Source organism: Mercenaria mercenaria, chromosome 6 (genome assembly GCF_021730395.1).
Source record: "Mercenaria mercenaria strain notata chromosome 6, MADL_Memer_1, whole genome shotgun sequence".
Lineage (NCBI taxonomy): Eukaryota > Metazoa > Mollusca > Bivalvia > Venerida > Veneridae > Mercenaria > Mercenaria mercenaria.
This window is the reverse complement of record NC_069366.1, coordinates 54,079,777-54,100,375: the sequence shown is the minus strand read 5'-3', so window position 1 is coordinate 54,100,375 and position 20,599 is coordinate 54,079,777. Positions and strand designations below refer to the sequence as shown.

At 37.2% G+C, this 20,599-nt stretch overlaps 1 protein-coding gene across 6 annotated transcripts in view; it reads right to left on the bottom strand.

Annotated features, from left to right (window-relative positions):
• LOC123548859 (zinc finger protein 236-like) overlaps positions 1-20,599 on the bottom strand; it is a 49,118-nt gene that overhangs the window by 18,846 nt on the left and 9,673 nt on the right. For 4 of the 6 annotated variants that reach the window (XM_053545935.1, XM_053545939.1, XM_053545938.1 and 1 more), the window contains exons 6-22: positions 20,063-20,199; positions 19,572-19,699; positions 18,900-19,060; positions 16,194-16,313; positions 14,519-14,656; positions 12,898-13,056; positions 12,241-12,499; positions 11,324-11,515; positions 10,608-10,760; positions 9,871-10,120; positions 9,344-9,401; positions 8,561-8,782; positions 7,936-8,058; positions 7,131-7,351; positions 5,511-5,662; positions 4,613-4,870; positions 3,160-3,362 (exon numbers count right to left, since the gene is read on the bottom strand). In XM_053545935.1, coding sequence (XP_053401910.1) covers positions 3,160-3,362; positions 4,613-4,870; positions 5,511-5,662; positions 7,131-7,351; positions 7,936-8,058; positions 8,561-8,782; positions 9,344-9,401; positions 9,871-10,120; positions 10,608-10,760; positions 11,324-11,515; positions 12,241-12,499; positions 12,898-13,056; positions 14,519-14,656; positions 16,194-16,313; positions 18,900-19,060; positions 19,572-19,699; positions 20,063-20,199 — 2,934 coding nt within the window. The remainder of the gene's footprint in view (positions 1-3,159; positions 3,363-4,612; positions 4,871-5,510; positions 5,663-7,130; positions 7,352-7,935; positions 8,059-8,560; positions 8,783-9,343; positions 9,402-9,870; positions 10,121-10,607; positions 10,761-11,323; positions 11,516-12,240; positions 12,500-12,897; positions 13,057-14,518; positions 14,657-16,193; positions 16,314-18,899; positions 19,061-19,571; positions 19,700-20,062; positions 20,200-20,599) is intronic. The other 2 variants (XM_053545936.1, XM_053545937.1) reach the window with 2 other exon arrangements.

Genomic DNA, 20,599 nt, shown 5'->3' with positions numbered 1-20,599 from the left:
CAAGTTACATTTTTACACAATATAATACATGTGCCATATTTCACCAAAAAAGAAAGTATCATTTTGACAGTAAAAGCAAGTGTCTTTTTTTTTACTTTTATACAGAACATATAAAGAATTAACTAGAAAATGCTTTTGTAAAAAAGCGCATGTCTCCCCCAATGCAAAGTCCTATAGGCAAGAAGTCAATAGGGGTCAGGAGCAAAAGTCAAAGAGACACTGATGGTTGGTTGCAATAGGGATCATCTACTTGGCATGTCCAATCATCCCCCTAAATTTCAACACTCTTGGCCTAGTGGTTCTCAAGTCACTGTTCAGGCTTCTGTGACCTTGACCTTTGATCAAGTGATCTCAAAATAAATAGGGGTCATCTACTCTGCAAGTCCAATCATCCTATTAAGTTTCAACATTGTAGGTCAAGTGGTTCTCAAGTTATTTCCAAAAAATGATTTTACATGAACAGGCCACTGTGGCCTTGACCTTTAATAGACTGACCCCAAAATCAATAGGGGTCATCTACTCTGCATGTTCAATCATCCTATGAAGTTTCAACATTCTGGGTCGAGTGGTTCTCAAGTTATTGATCGGAACTGGTTATCAATGATCAGGCCCCTGTGACCTTGACCTTTAACGGAGTGACCCCAAAAACAATAGGGGTCATTTACTCTGCATGAACAATCATCATATGAAGTTTCAACATTCTGGGTCGAGAGGTTCTCAAGTTATTGATTAGAAATGGTTTTCCATGTTCAGGCCCCTGTGGCCTTGACCTTTAACAGAGTGACCCTAAAATCATTAGGGGTCATCTACTCTGTATGACCAATCATCCTATGAAATTTCATCATTCTGGGTCAAATGGTTCTCTAGTTACCTACCGGAAATGGTTTTCAATGTTCAGGCCCCTGTGACCTTGACCTTTCACAGAGTGACCCCAAAATCGTAAGGGGTCATCTACTCTGCATGACCAATCATCCTATGAAGATTCAACGTTCTGGGTCAAGTGGTTTTCAAGTTAATGACCGGAAATGGTTTTCAATGTTCAGGCCCCTGTGACCTTGACCTTTAATGGAGTGACCCCAAAATTGATAGGGGTCATCTACAATGTACTTTGCATGTACAATCATCCTATGAAGTTTCAACATTCTGGGTCAAGTGGTTCTCTAGTTATTGATCGGAAATGGTTTTCCATGTTCAGGCCCCTGTGACCTTGACCTTTGACAGAGTGACCCCAAAATCAATAGGGGTCATTTACTCTTCATGACCAATCATCCTATGAAGTTTCAACATTCTGGGTCAAGTGGTTCTCAAGTTACTGACCGGAAATGGTTTTCAATGTTCGTGCCCCTGTGACCTTGACCTTTAATGGAGTGACCCCAAAATCGATAGGGGTCATCTACTTTGCATGTACAATCATCCTATGAAGTTTCAACATTCTGGGTCAAGTGGTTCTCTAGTTATTGATCGGAAATGGTTTTCCATGTTCAGGCCCCTGTGACCTTGACCTTTGACAGAGTGACCCCAAAATCAATAGGGGTCATCTACTCTGCATGACCAATCATCCTATGAAGTTTCAACATTCTGGGTCAAGAGTTCTCAAGTTACTGACCGGAAATGGTTTTCAATGTTCGGGCCCCTGTGACCTTGACCTTTAATGGAGTGACCCCAAAATTGATAGGGGTCATCTACAATGTACTTTGCATGTACAATCATCCTATGAAGTTTCAACATTCTGGGTCAAGTGGTTCTCTAGTTATTGATCGGAAATGGTTTCCATGTTCAGGCCCCTGTGACCTTGACTTTTGACAGAGTGACCCCAAAATCAATAGGGGTCATCTACTCTTCATGACCAATCATCCAATGAAGTTTCAACATTCTGGGTCAAGTGGTTCTCTAGTTACTAACCGGAAATGGTTTTCAATGTTCGGGCCCCTGTAACCTTGACCTTTAATGGAGTGACCCCAAAATCGATAGGGGTCATCTACTTTGCATGTACAATCATCCTATGAAGTTTCAACATTCTGGGTCAAGTGGTTCTCTAGTTATTGATCGGAAATGGTTTTCCATGTTCAGGCCCCTGTGACCTTGACCTTTGACAGAGTGACCCCAAAATCAATAGGGGTCATCTACTCTTCATGACCAATCATCCTATGAAGTTTCAACATTCTGGGTCAAGCGGTTCTCTAGTTATTGATCGGAAATGGTTTTCAATGTTCGGGCCCCTGTGACCTTGACCTTTGATGGAGTAACCCCAAAAACAATAGGGGTCGTCTACTCCAGCAGCCCTACAACCCTATGAAGTTTGAAGGTTCTAGGTCAAATGGTTCTCCAGTTATTGCTCGGAAATGAAGTGTGACGTATGGACGGACGGACGGACGGAAGGACGGACAGACGGACGGACGGACAGGGCAAAAACAATATGTCTCCTGGGGGAGACATAATAAAGCTTTAATAATGACTGTTTATACTAAGGCATGTTACTAAAAGCAAGCATAACAAATGTAACTACCTTTCGAAATTAACCCTATCATGTCAACACTAACACAATGATCATACACCAAACAGATCTCTTTGACCATTCTTATTGTCCTAGTTTGACTTGCAGCGAAAGCAAAACAATTGAAAGGTTGAAAGGAAGTTCCAAAAGTCAATCTTTAATTCTTCAAACTAAGCCATTAATTATGTATATTGGTCTATAGAGTCAAATATCTCTCTGACTACACTGGCACATACATCTGAATAAATCTAAACATCAAAATCCATTTACTGGTAACTGTAGCCATTAACAGAACTTTTATACTGTAAAATGCTTACCTCACTTATTCTAGTATTCCTCTTCATTTTATTTTTTTGGGGGGAGGGGGTTAACATAACACCGACACCATTATAGGTCATATGACTATCCAGCTTTTGATGGTGGAGGAGGACCCCAGATGCCCCTCTGTGTATTATTTTATGATAGGAGGGCACCTGGGTAGAACCATTGATCTTATGTAAGTCAGCTGAATGGCTTCCAAACATTGAAGAATCTAATTCTCCAAGCGAGGCTCCAACCCAAATCGGTGAGGGGCAAGTGATTCAAAGTCAGTGACCTTTACCACTCAGCCACAGAGGACCCTCTTTAAAGCAGTCATTAATATAGCTTATACCATATATGCTTACTTCACTTATTCTATCTCTTTCTGATGCCGACTCTACCAACAATTTCTCAGACAAATTCATGTCCTGGCTGACAGACTTTACTACAGACTGTGGAATTTCAACAATCTGGGCCCTTCTCTTTTTGGGAGTTATAGCTGGGACAGTCACTTCATCCTCCTGCTGTCCATGATGATCTTCATCTTCATCTTCTTCACCATCAGCATCTATATATACATCAAGTATGACAAAGAAATAATCAATATTGTGAAGACACGATTAGCAATGTAATTGGTCTCATTTCTGTGAGCCTCTGTACTAATCTCAGCAATAAGAGGATAGTGCTAGGACTGGTCAGCCCGGTGTCAGTATACTGTGACTGGGTGGGGTATCATGCCACATGTCTATGGCGTGATATTCCAGTGAGGCAGCACTGTAAAGTTGGGCATTGTGCTCACTGCTACAAGTAGACACCGTCGTTTATATGACTGAAAAATTGTTGAAAAAGACGTTAAACCCGAACACACACTCTGTACTAATAGTATCAATATTATTAGCATGTGCATTATTAACATCTGTTATTGTTTGTTTGTTTTGGGCTTAACGCCATTTTTCAACAGTATTTCAGTCATGCGGGCAGTACAAACTTATTCTCTGCAAGTAACTGCCAACTTCCCCATATGAATCAGAGGTGGAGGACGAATGATTTCAAACACAATTTCTTTTATCAAATCACCACGGAGAACATACGTCCTGCCCAGGGATCTAACTCACGACCCTGTGATTCGTAGACCAATGCTCTCCCTACTGAGCTAAGCGGGCGGCCTCTGTTATTGCCTCAGTACTGTAAACCTCTGTACTATTAACCTGTTATTGACCTCAGTACTGTAAACTTCTGTTATTGATCTCAGTACTTTAAATTCTGTACTATTAACCTCTGTACTGCTGCCATTTTTAGTATTAGCCCTGTACTATTTGTCTCTGTGCTACTGGCTTCTGTACTATAAGCTTATGTACTTTCAGCCTCTGTACTGTTAACTTCTTCACTATTGTCCTCTGTACGTATGAACCCTGCCTTTAACCTCTTAAAGGGACATCACAACATCACCAATTAGAGTCTATGAATTGGAAGACCTGGCAAGGAAAATGCATTCTGTCTCCACCTCCAATTCATGAGGGGAAGTAGTCTTAATTGGAAATTTGACCTCCACCTCTGATTCATGTAAAGTTGTATGTTACTGGAGCAAAGCATAATAATCAAGGTTTACTAACTGCAGTAACTGGAATACTGTTGAAACATAAAATGGTATTAAACCTATATAGAACAAACATGCAAAAGTATTTACTCCAATATTGCCTGAAAGGGGTCTGAATTTAGCCTAAGACTATTGTTCACAATATCTGGATTATGCTAGAGTTTTGCTTCATATATTTTCATTACTATTTGCATAAGCAACTGCATAAAAACAGCACATACCTCCACCTGTGTGCTCCTTCATATGTTTTTTACAGATACTGGCTGTCCTAAATCCCTCCAAACAGAATGGACACTTGTACGGCTTAATGGACACATGGATGTTCATATGTCGTGTCAGAGAACCATTTGTGGTAAACATTGCATGACACACACTGCATTTGAACTCTTTAACCCCTGTATGGGTACGCAGATGTTGACGTAAAACACCCATCGATACGAATGTCTTTTCACACTGTGTACATTTGTATGGCTTTTCACCTGAAAATCACATATAAATAAAATGAAATTCAGCTATACAGCTAATGAAATGATTTACCATAACAAAATATTTATTATTGATTTGCTTGTAATACATTGAAGGAAAATTACATTTCAGGAAGAACATAAAACTGCTACAAGTATACAAAGTAGGAAAAGTAGAACATTCATATGATACTTGTATTTTACTGCATGACAATGTATAAGCCGCGCCATGAGAAAACCAACATAGTTCATTTGCAACCAGCATGGATCCAGACCAGCCTGCGCGTCCATGCAGTCTGGTCAAGATCCATGCTGTTCGCTAACAGTTTCTCTAATTGCAATCGGATGCGCAGGCTGGTCTGGATCCATGCTGGTCGCAAATGCACCATGGCGTGGCTCAATTACAGCTATCTGTAAGACAGTTAAATGTTATTATTCAACTTTCTACAATTTTAGATGTCTCAGACATTAAAAAGAAGTGCGTTTAAGCTTTAACATTCTAGTACCTTGTTTGAGAACAATCTTAAATCTACAGCATCTGACTGGCTGTTTCTCAGTACCGGTAATAATCTAAAACTGACCAATAGCACTGTTGCATTCTGAGACTGGTCCCCAAACTAATTTCTATAACCATGCAGCTAGGTTGAGAACCTACCAGTATGTGTCCTGATATGCTGTTTAAGATGACTGGATTTCTTAAAGATTTTATTACAGAATTCACAGGTGTAACGACTCCTACCATCCTCGTCAATCTGCTGTGCTGGGATGTCTGCCTCACCCTCAGCTTCATCTGCTGTCTGACTATCTCTAGCAGGTATCAATTAGGAATTAATAAATAACTCAAGGGAAATAAGACAGTGTACTGTTTTTACATGTTAATCAAGAATTCTTATATCAGTAAAAAAAGCTTGAAATAATTTGACACCAGAGCTTTTAGTGTTAATGAGAACAAGGCAGTCTGAAAGACAGTTAAATCCCCCGCCACTGCTATGGATAGTGAAAGGGTAAACCTTTGACCTTTAGCTTTGACCTTGACCTTGAACTGACATGGCTGACTCATGAATTCTGCACAATGTCTTGATGAGGTGATCATTTGACCCAAGTTTCATGAAAATCCTTCAAGGGGTTTAGGAGATACAGAGCTCAAACCTTTGACCTTGAGTTGTGACCTTGACCTTGAGCTGACATGGCTGACTCATGAGTTCTTGATGAGGTGATCATTTGACCCAAGTTTGATGAAAATCCTTCAAGGGGTTTACAAGATACAGAGTGGACACAAAATGGAAGGCTCAAACCTTTGACCCTAAGTTGTGACCTTGACCTTACTGACTCATAAGTTCTGCATATTGTTTTGATGAGGTGATCATTTGACCCAAGTTTTATAAAATTCCTTCAAGGGGTTTAGGAGATACAGAGCAGACACAAAATGGAAGGCTAAAACCTTTGACCATGAGTTGTGACCTTGACCTAGAGCCGGCATGGCTGACTCATGGGTTCTGCACATTGTCTTGATGAGGTGATCATTTGACCCAAGTTTTATGATTATCCTTCAAGGGGTTTAGGAGATACGGGCTGGACACAAAATGGAAGGCTCAAACCTTTGATCTTGAGTTGTGACCTTGACCTTGAACTGACATGGCTGACTCATGGGTTCTGTACATTGTCTTGATGAGGTGATCATTTGACCTAAGTTTCATGACCATCCTTCAATGGGTTTAGGAGATATACAGCGGACACAAAATGGAAGGCTCAAACCTTTCACCCTAAGCTGTGACCTTGACCTGGCATGGCTGACTCATTGGTTCTGCACATCATCTTGATGAGGTGATCATTTGACCCATGTTTTATAAAATTCCTTCAAGGGGTTTAGGAGATATAGAGAGGACACAAAAGGGAAGGCTCAAACATTTGACCTTGAGTTGTAACCTTGACCTTGAGCCGACAAGGCTGACTCATGGGTTCTGCACATCGTCTTGATGAGGTGATCATTTGACCAAAGTTTCATGAAAATCCTTCAAGGGGTTTAGGAGATATGGAGCGGACACGAAAGTGTTACTGACAGATGGAAGGACAGACGGAGACCATTCCTATAACCCCCCCACCATTTGTGGCGGGGGATTAAAAACTCAAAATTTTTCAAAAATATACTGAAGTATTTCAAAATTAATCTTATTCTAAAAAACCTTTTGAATGACCATCTACTTACTTTCTCTAGAAAATATAAAGCATTAACATAGAATCTGCAAATTAAATGAAGCACTTGTATTTAATTTACCTTGTCTCAAGAATATTCTCCATTGATGTACTAGGCATCACTGCAGAGGCAACATACTGGTTCCCACCATCCTGTGCTTGCTGCTCCCCAGTTTGTACTGTACCAGTATGGACTTGTTCCCCTGATGTAACTATCTGGATCACATTTTCTGTCTGCTGTTGTTGATTGAAGTTGTTCAAATCCACCTGGTTTATTTGTTGTTGTTGTTGCTGCTGCTGCTGTAGAGAAGGCATTATGGTAAATACTGCAGTTACTGACAGAGTGGAAAAACATTTTTTACTGGTATGGAACTAAGTCTGAATGTGAAACGATATGAATTATAATGTAATCAGAAATTCTTTTCAAATCATATTTTAAAACAGACATAGAGGTATATAATTACCTCTTGAACATAAATGACAAACACTCCACCATATTAAACTGTTCAAGAAATGTAGAAATCTCACAGAACTATTTAACATTTTACAATTATAGATACTGTGACATTGCAATACTGAGATGCATATGACTGGTAAAATTTGCTTAAATCCATTGAAAATACTTAAAATAGAAAATTTGTCTTGTATCACAGGGAAGGTGAAGATATCTTTCATCCGTGAACATCATAATTCACATTTTCACTTGTGACTGCATCACTTGTTGGCAGTCCCACTCATGAAAATATTACATATGGGGTTCATTCGGTGGAAGATATTTCGACCTTACACTGAAACAAACAAACTGCCTCTACCTCATCATATAATATTATAAACGTAGAAAAGTCACTGAAACTGGAAATGAAAATAATACAAAGTAAAATTCTTACCTGTATATTATACTGAGTTTGTTGTTGATTGATGCTTGCCATATGAGAATTCATCTGTTGGAAATTCTGCTGTCCTGATCCCAGCAAACTCTGAGTAAATGTCTGCTGCTGGTTGAACATTTGCTGCAATTCATATTTAATTTGGTATAAGTTATCATAATTCACTGGAAATTAGGTAACAATCACAGTATATACTAGTCCATCAATTTTCAAAGAAAAAGCTTTTTATATGTTAAATATTCTATATTATTCACGTTGTGAGTTACAGAGATAGTTTAGTATTAAATTTGTGAAAAAGTCAAACACTGAAATCATTTAATGCTGGATCAGAAGGTATGTATCTGTTGTTTTCTGTCACCTTCTTGGTTGCTTGTTCTGTTGTTTTCTAAGCCAACCATACACAATTTAGATAACATAACCTTTTACTTTAATGGAAAACCCCTGATGCTCCTGGAGAATATTTCAGGCATCAGCTGGCACCTGGGTAGAAACCACTTACCTCAAGCAAGCCTGCTGGATTACAGTAAAGAAACCCTCAATGTCCCCAACTTTTAATGAAATATACTTAGAATAAAACAAATTATATCATAACTATGAAAGTGTTAATGGCAACCATTGAAAATACCTGTTGGTTGAGAATATTAGAGTCTATACTGTTATTGCCCAGTCCTAAAGCATCATGTAGTCCTGTCTGTGACAGTATAGACTGTTGACCTAGATCGGTCTGACCTATAGTTGATGGTTGATTAAGTTCTTGCTGGACGAGTGTGAGGTCACTGTCCACTGGTTCTTCCTCAACATACTGTTCATCCTGCACTAACTCTGCTGCATGACTGGCTGCTTGTGCCTGATTTATAAATTGAAAATAGCGCATATGATAAATATTGTACTTATTCTACACCTTAAGTTGAGATGAAAGTATTAATTGAATACACATTATCAACTTTGTAATGCCCATATATTAGGCTTCACCCAAATGTTATAACTGCACTTCTTATGTTTATCAAACATATTTAAATGAAGAAATGATAAATAAAATCTGTGAGAAGATCCTTCTGAAGCACTGAATGCACCCAAGCAAAATAATAGCAGACACAGTTTAAATAAGTTTTTTCATAAGACGTACAACTCCCCTCATGCCCCCCAAGACACATTACACTTTGGATCAGATGGCCACTTTCATCATTACTAATGGTGGAAGACCTCATGTAGACGTAGACATGAGGATATTCCTGTGTAGAACAACTGGCCTACCTTATGCCAACTGAAAAACTACCTCATATACAGGAATTCAACAACTCCACAGTTATCTCAGGCAATCCTAACCACTTGGCCACGGAGGCCTTTCAGTAAAAGATTTTCTATCTGCATACATTTATATCCGTCAACAGTTTTATCAAGTTTATACCTGCTCAACATTTTGTAGTGGTGTCTGACTGGTCATAGATTGCACTGCAAGTTCAGCCCTGAGAAAAGACAAGATTAATGGTTATTGGATATATGTGCAATTCTGCATTTTCCCACTATTTCGATCATGTCAATTATATCTTGTTTTGTAATAATTTCTTTATATTCCGAGACTGAATGGAAAACTATTGTAGAACATTGAATTTACAGAGAAAATTGTGACAGCTTTGCATTCAATCCTCAACTTTTGCCAATATTTACATAAAATGAAAATCTGGACAATACCAAAGGCTGCAGAAAACTCATTCAGGAGAAGTTTTTAAGAAAATGTATACAGAAACCCAACATAACAGTTTTGCTACTTACATCAGGTACAATTTTTATCACTGTGTGGTACAGGTCTTATTTCAACTTCAATGACTTACAATTGCAAAAGTCAATTGAGGTCTATCCATGTCTTGTACATAATTCTTAATTTGAAAATGAAATGACTAATATTAAAATCATTGTTTGAAAATAATTTCTTACCTGTGAGTTTTCATATGCTTTTTACAGTTGACACTTGTTTTAAAAGTTCTCTGACAGTATGGACACATAAAGGGCCGAAGGTCACTATGTGTAGACATATGTCGTTTTAAACTGCCATTGGTTGAGAAGAGGTTGTCACACATTACACATTTATATTGTTTCATGCCAGTGTGAATACGGATGTGGGCTTTCAGGACTCCATTGGACACAAATGTCCGAGAACACGTTAGGCATTTGTATGGTTTTTCACCTACAAAAGAGTAAATTAAATACTATGAAATAATTTAATTCTGTGTTGTTTTTAAGTAAAAAATAAGACAAATATTACAGAAAAAATCCAACTTTTAATTTCTTGTCCAAAATGTTGATGATAAACGGCCCTGAATTATATACACAATCTTTATGCAACCTTTCTGCTAGGCTCTGAAAAGTATATAGCAACAACTACCAAAACACTTTTTTAAAAACTATTTCAGTGCAAATAAAACTGCATGTTATATATAGGCATAATAACTTAAGAAACAGTCAACATATTACACCATTTCATGCAGTTTTTTTAACATGGAAATATTCAAAATCTGAGAGTAAGAACAGAGCTGGGACACCATTCTCACAATGCAACAATGCAATTTGCCCATTTCAAAATAGTTGATTTAAAAGCTGTATAAACAAAAACCCAGCCAGAGTTTTGATTTATTCTCTAAGCTCAAGTTTTATAACCTAGAACCCAGTTTTACCTGTATGAGATCTTATATGTTGCTTGAGATGGCTAGATTTCTTGAAGCCTCTCTGACAGTAGCCACATTTATATGGTCTGTCCACACTACCGGACTCTCCTGATACCAGATACTGGTTAAATACAGTACTTCTTGGAGGCTGTTGGATCAGACCTGAAAAACACAGTGGTATAGAACAACTGAATGCATTGAGCCATGTCTGTATTTTTTCGCTCATACTTTGCCAAACACAGAGGAGAAATTGTTAAGTAATGACAAAAGCTGATCTACAACATTTAAAATCTAAAAGCATTAACTTTGACCCAAAGGTAGAGTATTTCTCATGTAACAATGCAGGATTCCCTACACCAGCCATATAAGAAACATACATTTTATAAGACAATGCCCATGCAAAGCAAAGCATGGGAAATTCCAATGAAGATTTTGACAGTATTTCAAGCATGGACAGGTACCTTAAAAGATCCACCAACCTGCAAAGGCCAGCTGAATAGCTTCCTCACATGATAGAATTTAACAATCCAAGCAACAAGCAAGGTTTTGAACCCCCAGTGGTGATGGCAAATAAATCCAAATTCAGTGACCTTACCCTGTGGGCACTGATGATTAACAGGGAACTGAACAAAGGTTTGTATCTATCAACTGATGGGTAACTTAAAACCGAACTATCTGGCCTTCAGCTTCATTGGGTAGGTATATCTCCTATCATACATATTTACCTGTGTCAGTGATCAATATAGGCTCTTGTAGTGGTATATCTTGTAGATCAGTGAGTTTCTTCAAGCCTGGGTCAGACTTCAATCTTACAGGTCCTTTCTCACCACTCTTGAAATGGGCTGTTAAATGGTTTTTCCGGTGTGCAGCTGTACGGAATTTTTTATCACAGTAATTGCAATCAAATGGCTTTGCTCCTGAAATTATCATTAAAGTATTTCTTTTAGAATTAGGCAAATTTAACATGTATTAATGAGCTATAAAACAAAGAGACAGATATTTTCCTAATGAGGAACTTCTTCACCATCTGTTCATTTAAAACTGCACACATCAGAGCCATTTACAGTGGAACCAGCCTTAAGCAGCCTGCCAAGGGAAAAAGTCAAACAGGCTGTTTAAGACAGGTGACCACTTAACAAATGTCGTGATCTTTTTGAGGAGTATAAACACTTTCTGTGAAAAGTATAATACGTATTATTACCTATAAAATGTGGCCAAAGTATGAACAATGTTCCCTGGTATTACTGAATGAAGACATTTTGTATCAACAATAATGAAATTAGTATACTTGTTTTTGTAAAGACCTTGGGTCTAGAAATTAGTAGAAAATAGGCATAGCAGGTTCGTGGAAGAAGGTCAAAGATGCATTTGGGAATGCATCTTTGAGAATGAAAACCTACTGCAAATTTACTAACAGCTGAATAATGACTAGGATTTCTTAACAGTGACCGTTTTTCACAAACAGCTCTTTACAAAGTATTCATTAACGGAAGGAGGTACCGTACCGTAATGGATCAACGTATCAATAAATCATATGGAAATTACAAGAAAACTGCAGCAGATAGGCTAAAAATCTTAACGAAAGTCCTTCTTGACCAATAAATATCTATAGTTTAATAAAATATAATCAGACAGACCATACCTGTATGCAACCTAAGGTGTACTTTCAGACTTCCATGTGTAGAGAAATTTTTATCACAGACACTACATTTATACTGTTTGATGCCAGTATGTGTTCGGATGTGAGAGTTCAGTGTGCTCTTCACAGCGAAGGCTCTAAAACACTGTGTACACTTGTATGGTTTCTCGTGAGAGTGGATTCTCGTATGCCGCACAAGGTCGCTGGGTTTCTTGAATTCTTTCATACAGAATGAGCACTGATGCCAGGTTGTTGACCCAAGCTGACAAAGGAAAATATGTTTTGGTCATCAGAAACTTTAGTATACAATAACAAGACGGCAAAACACTATAATCTAAGGCTAGTTTCCTATAAAGGCAGCAATGTTCAATATCAGATCTATCAAGGAAACATTTCTCTTTAACAATGTATGCACAATGATTTTTCTTCTATGAACAATAGCAAAATTTTCATCCTTTTTAACAGAAATCAATTTAAAGCTATTTTCATTAATAAAAAATTTTGATATGTATTCCTACTCCATACTGAAGGCAGTATCTAAATAATTTCTGACAACATATGATAAACTACTTCAGTGGTATATATCATATTCAAAGAAGAAAAAATTGTATTAGATTTAAAACTAACTCCACAAATGTTAATAACAATATTTCTGCTCACTTTTCTAACATAGTGTTTCTTTATAGCCCCAGTGGCTGTGTCCCGTACATTCATGACAGACATGGTGCCCCCTGTCTTTGGTGCAGTATTGTTGGCAGATCCTGGTAAGCCACTGTTCTGAAGAGCTTGTTGAAGAATATCATCTGGACCTTGGAGGTTCTAAAGAAAAGTAATAAATTTTTATACTTTTCTTGGTTTAGGATTTTCATCTCAGAACTCTGTTAACATTAAATGGCAATACTCTTAACTTCAGTGGTGGAGGAAGATTCGACATGAAACTCCAGCCATTAATTCAGATATGGGAAGGCACTTGTGCAGAACCAGTGACCGTCCACAAACTGGCTACCTCCTAATTGGTACTTCTGACAAAGTGACTACCACAGAAAAATTTACTTTGAAGAACAAGCCTTTTCCCATTAACTGTCTGAGTAAAACAGAATAAACTAGAGCTATCACTAAAGGTGATGAATGTACCCCCCACATGCACTGACACAGTACACTGCAATTTGACGCACACAAGATTGCAAAATTATGTGGACTGTATGTATATAGACTGTATACATACAGTATAGTAACAAAGTCCCATAGCTATGCAGAATATTTATCTAAAAGAATGTAACATGCACCATGCACAACTAGGGTTGATACTGATCACTTGGGTGAAGTTTCATTAAATTGTGTGCAAGGGTTCGGAAGATTAGGCGCGCACAAGATTACATATGTAGACTGTATATACATAGTATGTTAACAAGAAACAAAGTCCCATAACTCTACAATTTTTGTTGTTGAAAGAACCTAACATGCCCCATGCACAACTACTGTTGTTACTGATCACTTGTGTGAAGTTTCATTAAATTGTGTCAAGGGGATGGGGAGAGATGGTGCGCACAATATTGTGTCTATGTATATAGTATAGTAACAAAAAGCAAAGTCCCGTAACTTTGCAAATTTTTTTTCCGAAAGAACCTAACATGCCCCATGCACAACTACTGTTGTTACTGATCACTTGTGTGAAGTTTCATTAAATTGTGTCAAGGGGATGAGGAGAGACAGTGCGCACAAAATTGTGTCTATGTATATAGTATAGTAACAAAAAACAAAGTTCCGTAACTCTGCAATTTTTTTTTCTGAAAGAACCTAACATGCCCCATGCACAACTACTGTTGTTACTGATCACTTGTGTCAAGGGGTTGAGGAGAGATGGTGCGCACAAGATTGTGTCTACAGACAGACAGACAGACAGACAACCTGAAACCAGTATACCCCCCCCCTTACAACTTTCTTGTCGGAGGGTACAATAAATCAGGAATCTATATCTTGGAAAAAACAATCTGAATATTTGTTACACAATATGCCAGAGGTTCCAAGATAAACAGTCTGCTAAGCTAAATACAGTCATCATCTAGTGTTACTGGTGTGGGAAGACCAGTAATGTCTGTCCATGCCTGGAATATTGCCTAAAGGTATACCTTTCACCTTAGGCTTCTTGCTGGATGGCATTGCCAAACAAGAGAATGTGAGATCAGCAGGGCTTGAACTTGGTGGTGAGTGCCAGAAAAAATTAAACATTTCCTAAAAGATCACAATTAAAATTTTAAGCCATGGCATAATGGATACAAACCTGCTGTGACTGTGGCTGACCTGACCCAGCCTCGGACAGTTCCAGCAGCTGTTGTATAACATCGCCAGCAGAATCCTTCCCACTGTTCAGAATTTCAGTCTCTCTGTCATTTTCATTGAATTCTGCGTTGTCTGGATGCTGAAAATATTACAAAAATCAAATATTATATTAAGTGGTACTTTTATCTGGGTTCTACAGACATTCTTTCATATAAACACATTTTGATCAACATTGCAGAAATTGCTGCTATCAGAACATTAAGTTGCTTCTCTACTATGACAATTTGCATAAAATGTTGTATGTAATTAAGCTGGCATCATTGGACACTGTTATAAACTATCTAATTTTCAGATAACATAATTTTCATAAAAAAAAGCTGTGAAGGAGTTGTTTTAATCAGGTATCTTCCTGGTATTTTTCTATTCATTTCAAGAAGCAATAGTCATAATTGCATCAACAAAAACATGTAGCCAGCACCTGATTTACTGCTTAATATGTTATAACTCTAGCTCATTTTTTTTTTAGAATTTTTAGAATTCTCTCCCAGATAATTTCATGGAAGTGAAACAAGAAAACTATTGGCAAAAAGAGTAAATAAATTTATCTTTTTTATCTGGAAGAATTTTTTTCTGTGTGGAAATCACACTTCTTCTTGAAATTATAACAGCATGCGATATTCATGGTTTCAGTTTTAATTACCTCCCTATATGTTTTCCATTCAAAATACAAACAAGGTACAATCTTTATGAAATAGGTTGATACAACATTGTGTATCATCATCAACTCAGTGTGTACCCTAGAAGAGCCATTTGACAGACTACTTTAAGGTCCTACTTTCTTTCCAGGATTTTCATTGTGATTAACCACTGAACCTATATCACTGCTTCTTGCTTTGATGGACTATCTTTTTTGTAGGTTAAGAAAGGAAAGTTACACTAATGCACTGATCTTAACATTTTGTGTCACGTTCCCTTAGTTCTGTCCTTTGGACTCAGGGTATATATAAAATCTAACACAACTAACTTGATACTAAACTTGCTACATGCACCCAGATTAACACATAACATTCCCTATATATCAAATAGAATGTAGGACTGTTTCAAAAAAACCTTAAAAATTAGCTGTAAGTATTGTATATGTTCACAGAATTATTCTTTCCTACGTTAAATAACCTAAATAAGCATTTCTGTAAGTAGGACTTTAAAGCATATATGAGCCGTGCCATGGGAAAACCAACATAGTGGGTTTGCGACCAGCATGGATCCAGACCAGCCTGCGCATCCGCGCAGTCTGGTCAGGCTCCATGCTATTCGCTTTTAAAGCCTATTGGAATTGGAGAAACTGTTAGCGAACAGCATGGATCCTGACCAGACTGCGCGGATGCGCAGGCTGGTCTGGATCCATGCTGATCGCAAACCCACTATGTTGATTTTCTCATGGCGCGGCTCAATTATCATTCTTGCCAAGGTTTATAGGCAAAGTAGCAATATGCAGAATACTCTTATTTCAAATCCCATTACTCTGTTCAAAACATTGCTGTTCTACTGTACCAAGACACTTTGCAAAATTTATATGTCAATGAGTTGGCACAAATTGCAACTTTGAAAAAAAAAATGTTGAGATTGCTTTATTTTTACACAGAAATTACTTTAACCTTGTCCCTTTATAAACTTACTTCTGTATGAAATCTACTGATGTGAGCATTTAAACTTCCGAGTTTCTTGAAAACACAAGCACATTCATCACATTTATGTAGATCAACGTCGGTTAGATCATCTGTCACTGTGTGAACTCTCTGAAATACACATGAGATCAGCTCAGAAAATATATATACAATGTCATTCTTCATTATTATTATTTTTTGTACAAAGTGCTAAAAGATTTCTAATAATACAGAATTCCATAAAGTTAAAAACATTTCTTTAACAACAAGATATTTTTTGCATCACTTTTATTTTGCGATTTCATATTACACAGCCATAGTCACATTCTTATGGACTTTTTGGCATAATGCTTCTTAACATACATGAATTCTTCAAATTAACTGTTTGGAAACATTAGAACATTAACAGTTTGTTTTCTTTCTTTTTTTTAGAAAACAAGAGATCACAGAGTGATCTTGGCGCCCACCAATGTGCCATTTTTGAGTGTTCCAAATTTCAACACTTACTGACTAGCTCAAGGTCAAATTTCATTTCCATACACAACACTGTGCATGTGGTCCAAATTCGAAAGCTGTAGCTTGAGAAATGTGAAAGTAGGTCACTAGATCAATTTCAAGGACAAAGTTCTTTGAACATAAAACTATGCATGTGCATCAAGTTTGAAGGCTGTAGCTTGAGAAATTTGAATTTAGGTCACTAGGTCAATCTTATGGTCAAAGTTTATTTCGGTACACGAAACTATGCAAGTGGTCCAAAATTGAAGGCTGTAGCTTGAAAAATGTGAAAGTAGGTCACTAGGTCAATGTCAAGGTCAAAGTTTGTTTCGGTACACAATCCTATACAAGGGGTCCAAATTTGAAGGCTGTAGCTCGAGAAATGTGAAAGTAGGTCACAAGGTCAAAATCAAGGTCAAATTTTATTTCGGAACACAGAACTATGCATGTGCTCCAAATCTGAAGCCTGTACCTTCAAAAATGTGAAAGTAGGTCACTAGGTCAATGTAAAGGTCAAAGTTTGTTTCGGTACACAAAACTATGCATGTGGTCCAAATTTGAAGGCTGTAGCTTGAGAAATGTGAAAGTAGGTCACTAGGTCAAAATCAAGGTCAAATTTCATTTCAGAACACGAAACTATCCATGTGGTCCAACTTTGAAGCCTGTACCTTCAAAAATGTGAAAGTAGGTCACTAGGTCAATGTCAAGGCCAAAGTTCTTTTCAGTGCACAAAACTATGCATGTGGTCCAAATTTGAAGGCTGTAGCTACAGAAATGTGAAAGTAGGTCACTAGGTCAAAATCAAGGTCAACTCATGTCAAGGTTCATCTTGCCACTCAAAACCATACATGCGGTCCAAATTTGAATGTTGTACGTTATTGACAAGAAGATGTTAAAAGCTTTTCCCTATAGAAGTCTATATGAACAATGTGACCCCCAGGGCGGGGCCATATTTGACCCTAGGGGGATAGTTTGAACAAACTTGGTAGAGAACCACTAGATGATGCTACAATACAAATGCCAAAGCCCTAGGCTTTGTGGTTTGGACAAGAAGATTTTCAAAGTTTTTCCCTATATAAGTCTATGTAAACCATGTGACCCCAGGGGCGGGGCCATATTTGACCCTAGGGGGATAATTTGAACAATCTTAGTAGAAGACCACTAAATGATGTCACATACAAAATATCAAAGCCCTAGGCCCTGTGGTTTTGAACAAGAGGTTTTTCAAAGTTTTTCCCTATATAAGTCTATATAAACCATGTGACCCCAAGGGCGGAGCCATATTAGACCCCAGGGAAATAATTTGAATCATCTTGGTAGAGGACCTCTAGATGATGCTTCTTACCAAATATCAAAGCGCACTAGGCTCTGTGGTTTTGGACAAGAAGATTTTCAAAGTTTTTCCCTATATAAATCTATGTAAATTATAGAAATAAACAGAGGGCCATAACTCACTAAAAAATTGTTGAACCAGTCTGATTTTCAGGGGGACACAACTAGGTTACCAATACATCATTCTGACAATGTTTGGTCAAAATCCCCCTGGTAGTTTCTGAGGAGATGCGATAACGAGAAATTGTTTACGGACGGAAGGACGGACGGACGGACGACGGACCACGGACGCAGAGTGATTTGAATAGCCCACCATCTGATGATGGTGGGCTAAAAAGTTGATTTGGGTTTTCAGCACTCACAGTACAAGTTATATGGTGCCAGACAGGACTAAACATTTTAGTTTCACAACTTATTTACAATCAAATAAAAATAAGAGGTCTGGAATTTAAACCTTTATACCACCTCGTGACCTGGAATCAAACAGATGCAGGAAAGCCAAGTGTTCACACTCTAGTGTCCTCTTATGGTCAGAACAAAATATTGTAATTATCTCCCTTTTAAGTTAACCTTAGTTACCTATATATAAAAGTTAATTCACCAACAAAACAGTTTATCAATATTAAACTTAAACAGAGAGAATTTCAAGGTTACAAGTTAAGTGCTGAGAATATGTTTCTTTTTACTGCAGTATGATGCTGGAAATAAGATCTTTTTCCAGTAGAGCTTAAAAATACGTATTTTTTTAATTATAGTGTAGTGCTTGAAATACTTATCTTAATACTGGAGTAATGCTATTTCTCTGGCATTTATTTATCTAATCACTGATTCTGAAGAACATGACAACTTAAAAATTCATCAAATCCCGAATAAAATGGATGAAATCTGTACCTGCACATGAGCCCTCAAGTTGCCTTTCTGGGAGAATCCAGCTTTACAAAATTGACATTTATGTGGCTTCTTGTTGGTATGACGACCAAGAACATGCATCTGTAGTGCTCCTTTCTGGTTGAACGACTTTGGGCAGATTGTACATTTAAATGGTTTGTCGCCTACAAATAAATCAAGATTATTTTCTATATGTGGCTTATTTTGCTATTCAACTACAGTTTGATACAAAGAGTATACTTAGCTACTGAAAAATAAGCAAAATGCAGTTATGTAATGACTGGCATTAACTCAACCAGTAATCCTTGATTTTTTTACCAATATAAATTTTTCTTGAGAAACCACAGACAACATGAACACTGGACTCAGAGGCAGAAGGTAAATCACTTCAGAAAGAGACTGTTTTTTTCTCATATAATCACAGAGCATATTCTTCTCTCAAAGGGATCGTCTTCTCTAAAATCATTTTAGAGAATATCCTAAACACCAAGGGATCTAACTCACATACTGCAGATTGATAACTTCATTCTCTTTTTACTTAGCTAACTTTATCAGCTTAAACCATATGCTACTAAGCTTAAACAGGAAGTAAAAATGGTATTAACAAATCAGTTCCCATGATAAAAGAAAGTAAGCTTTGGTTGATATGGCATTGAACACATATAATGAACGTACCTGTATGTATTCTGACATGCCGTTCCAGCTGACTGGGTTTCTGAAATGTCTTAGAACAATGTTGACATTTCTGACTGAATCCAGATCTATCTATTTCTTTCTTGTATGTACGATGGGACATTGACATTCTGTATGGAACAAGTAAACATTTAGTTAAATATCTGCAATCAACTGTCTTACACATTACCCCCAGATTCCACACCTGTTCTCTGCAAGAAACATACAACTTCCCCATATAACTGGATTGAAGGTGGAGGTAAAATGATGCATACAGTCTTCTATAACACTATTAAAGAAAACATTTGTAATTCCAATGGATCAAATTTAAAACCTATACAGTCCTGTGATTTAACCAACTCATTACTCCTGATGGTTTTATTATGTAATTATTATTATTGATTTATGTAATCCATTTTTTTAATTCAATGAAAAGAAATACTGAATCCTGTCCAGCTAACTTACAGAAAATTTTTTAAAGTCTGAATACTTACTTGATCTTGAAATGTTGTTTGGTGTGTTCTTTCAGATCTTTCTGTGCCATGAATGATGCATTACACTGCCTGCATGAGTATACACGTGTACCTTCTCTGTCCTCTTGATGATCTAACATGTGCTTGTCAAGCTGACCCTGTAAATTTGTACACAAACCAATTCTCATAATATATAAATTGTCTACACATACATACTTTATTTAGTAAGTATCCAGGCATGAAGTGTTAAATCTATGTGAATTTCAAATTGAAACATTACACTGAATAGTTATTTCATATCCTTAATTCAGATTAATTTTTTTTACAGCTATATTTACAAAATTAAAACCCGATATAGTCTTGAATCATTATTATTCACAGGGAATGATTTTTTGCTGATTAAGTTTACCTGGTGAGACAGGACTTTCTCAACTTTGAAATTCACAAATTTATGTTCCCATGAAATATATATAAAACCATGAATTTTATGCCTAAGAAATTAAAATTTGAATGATTACACAATATGTGGGATCCATGTCTGATAGTGAAGTCTTCCAA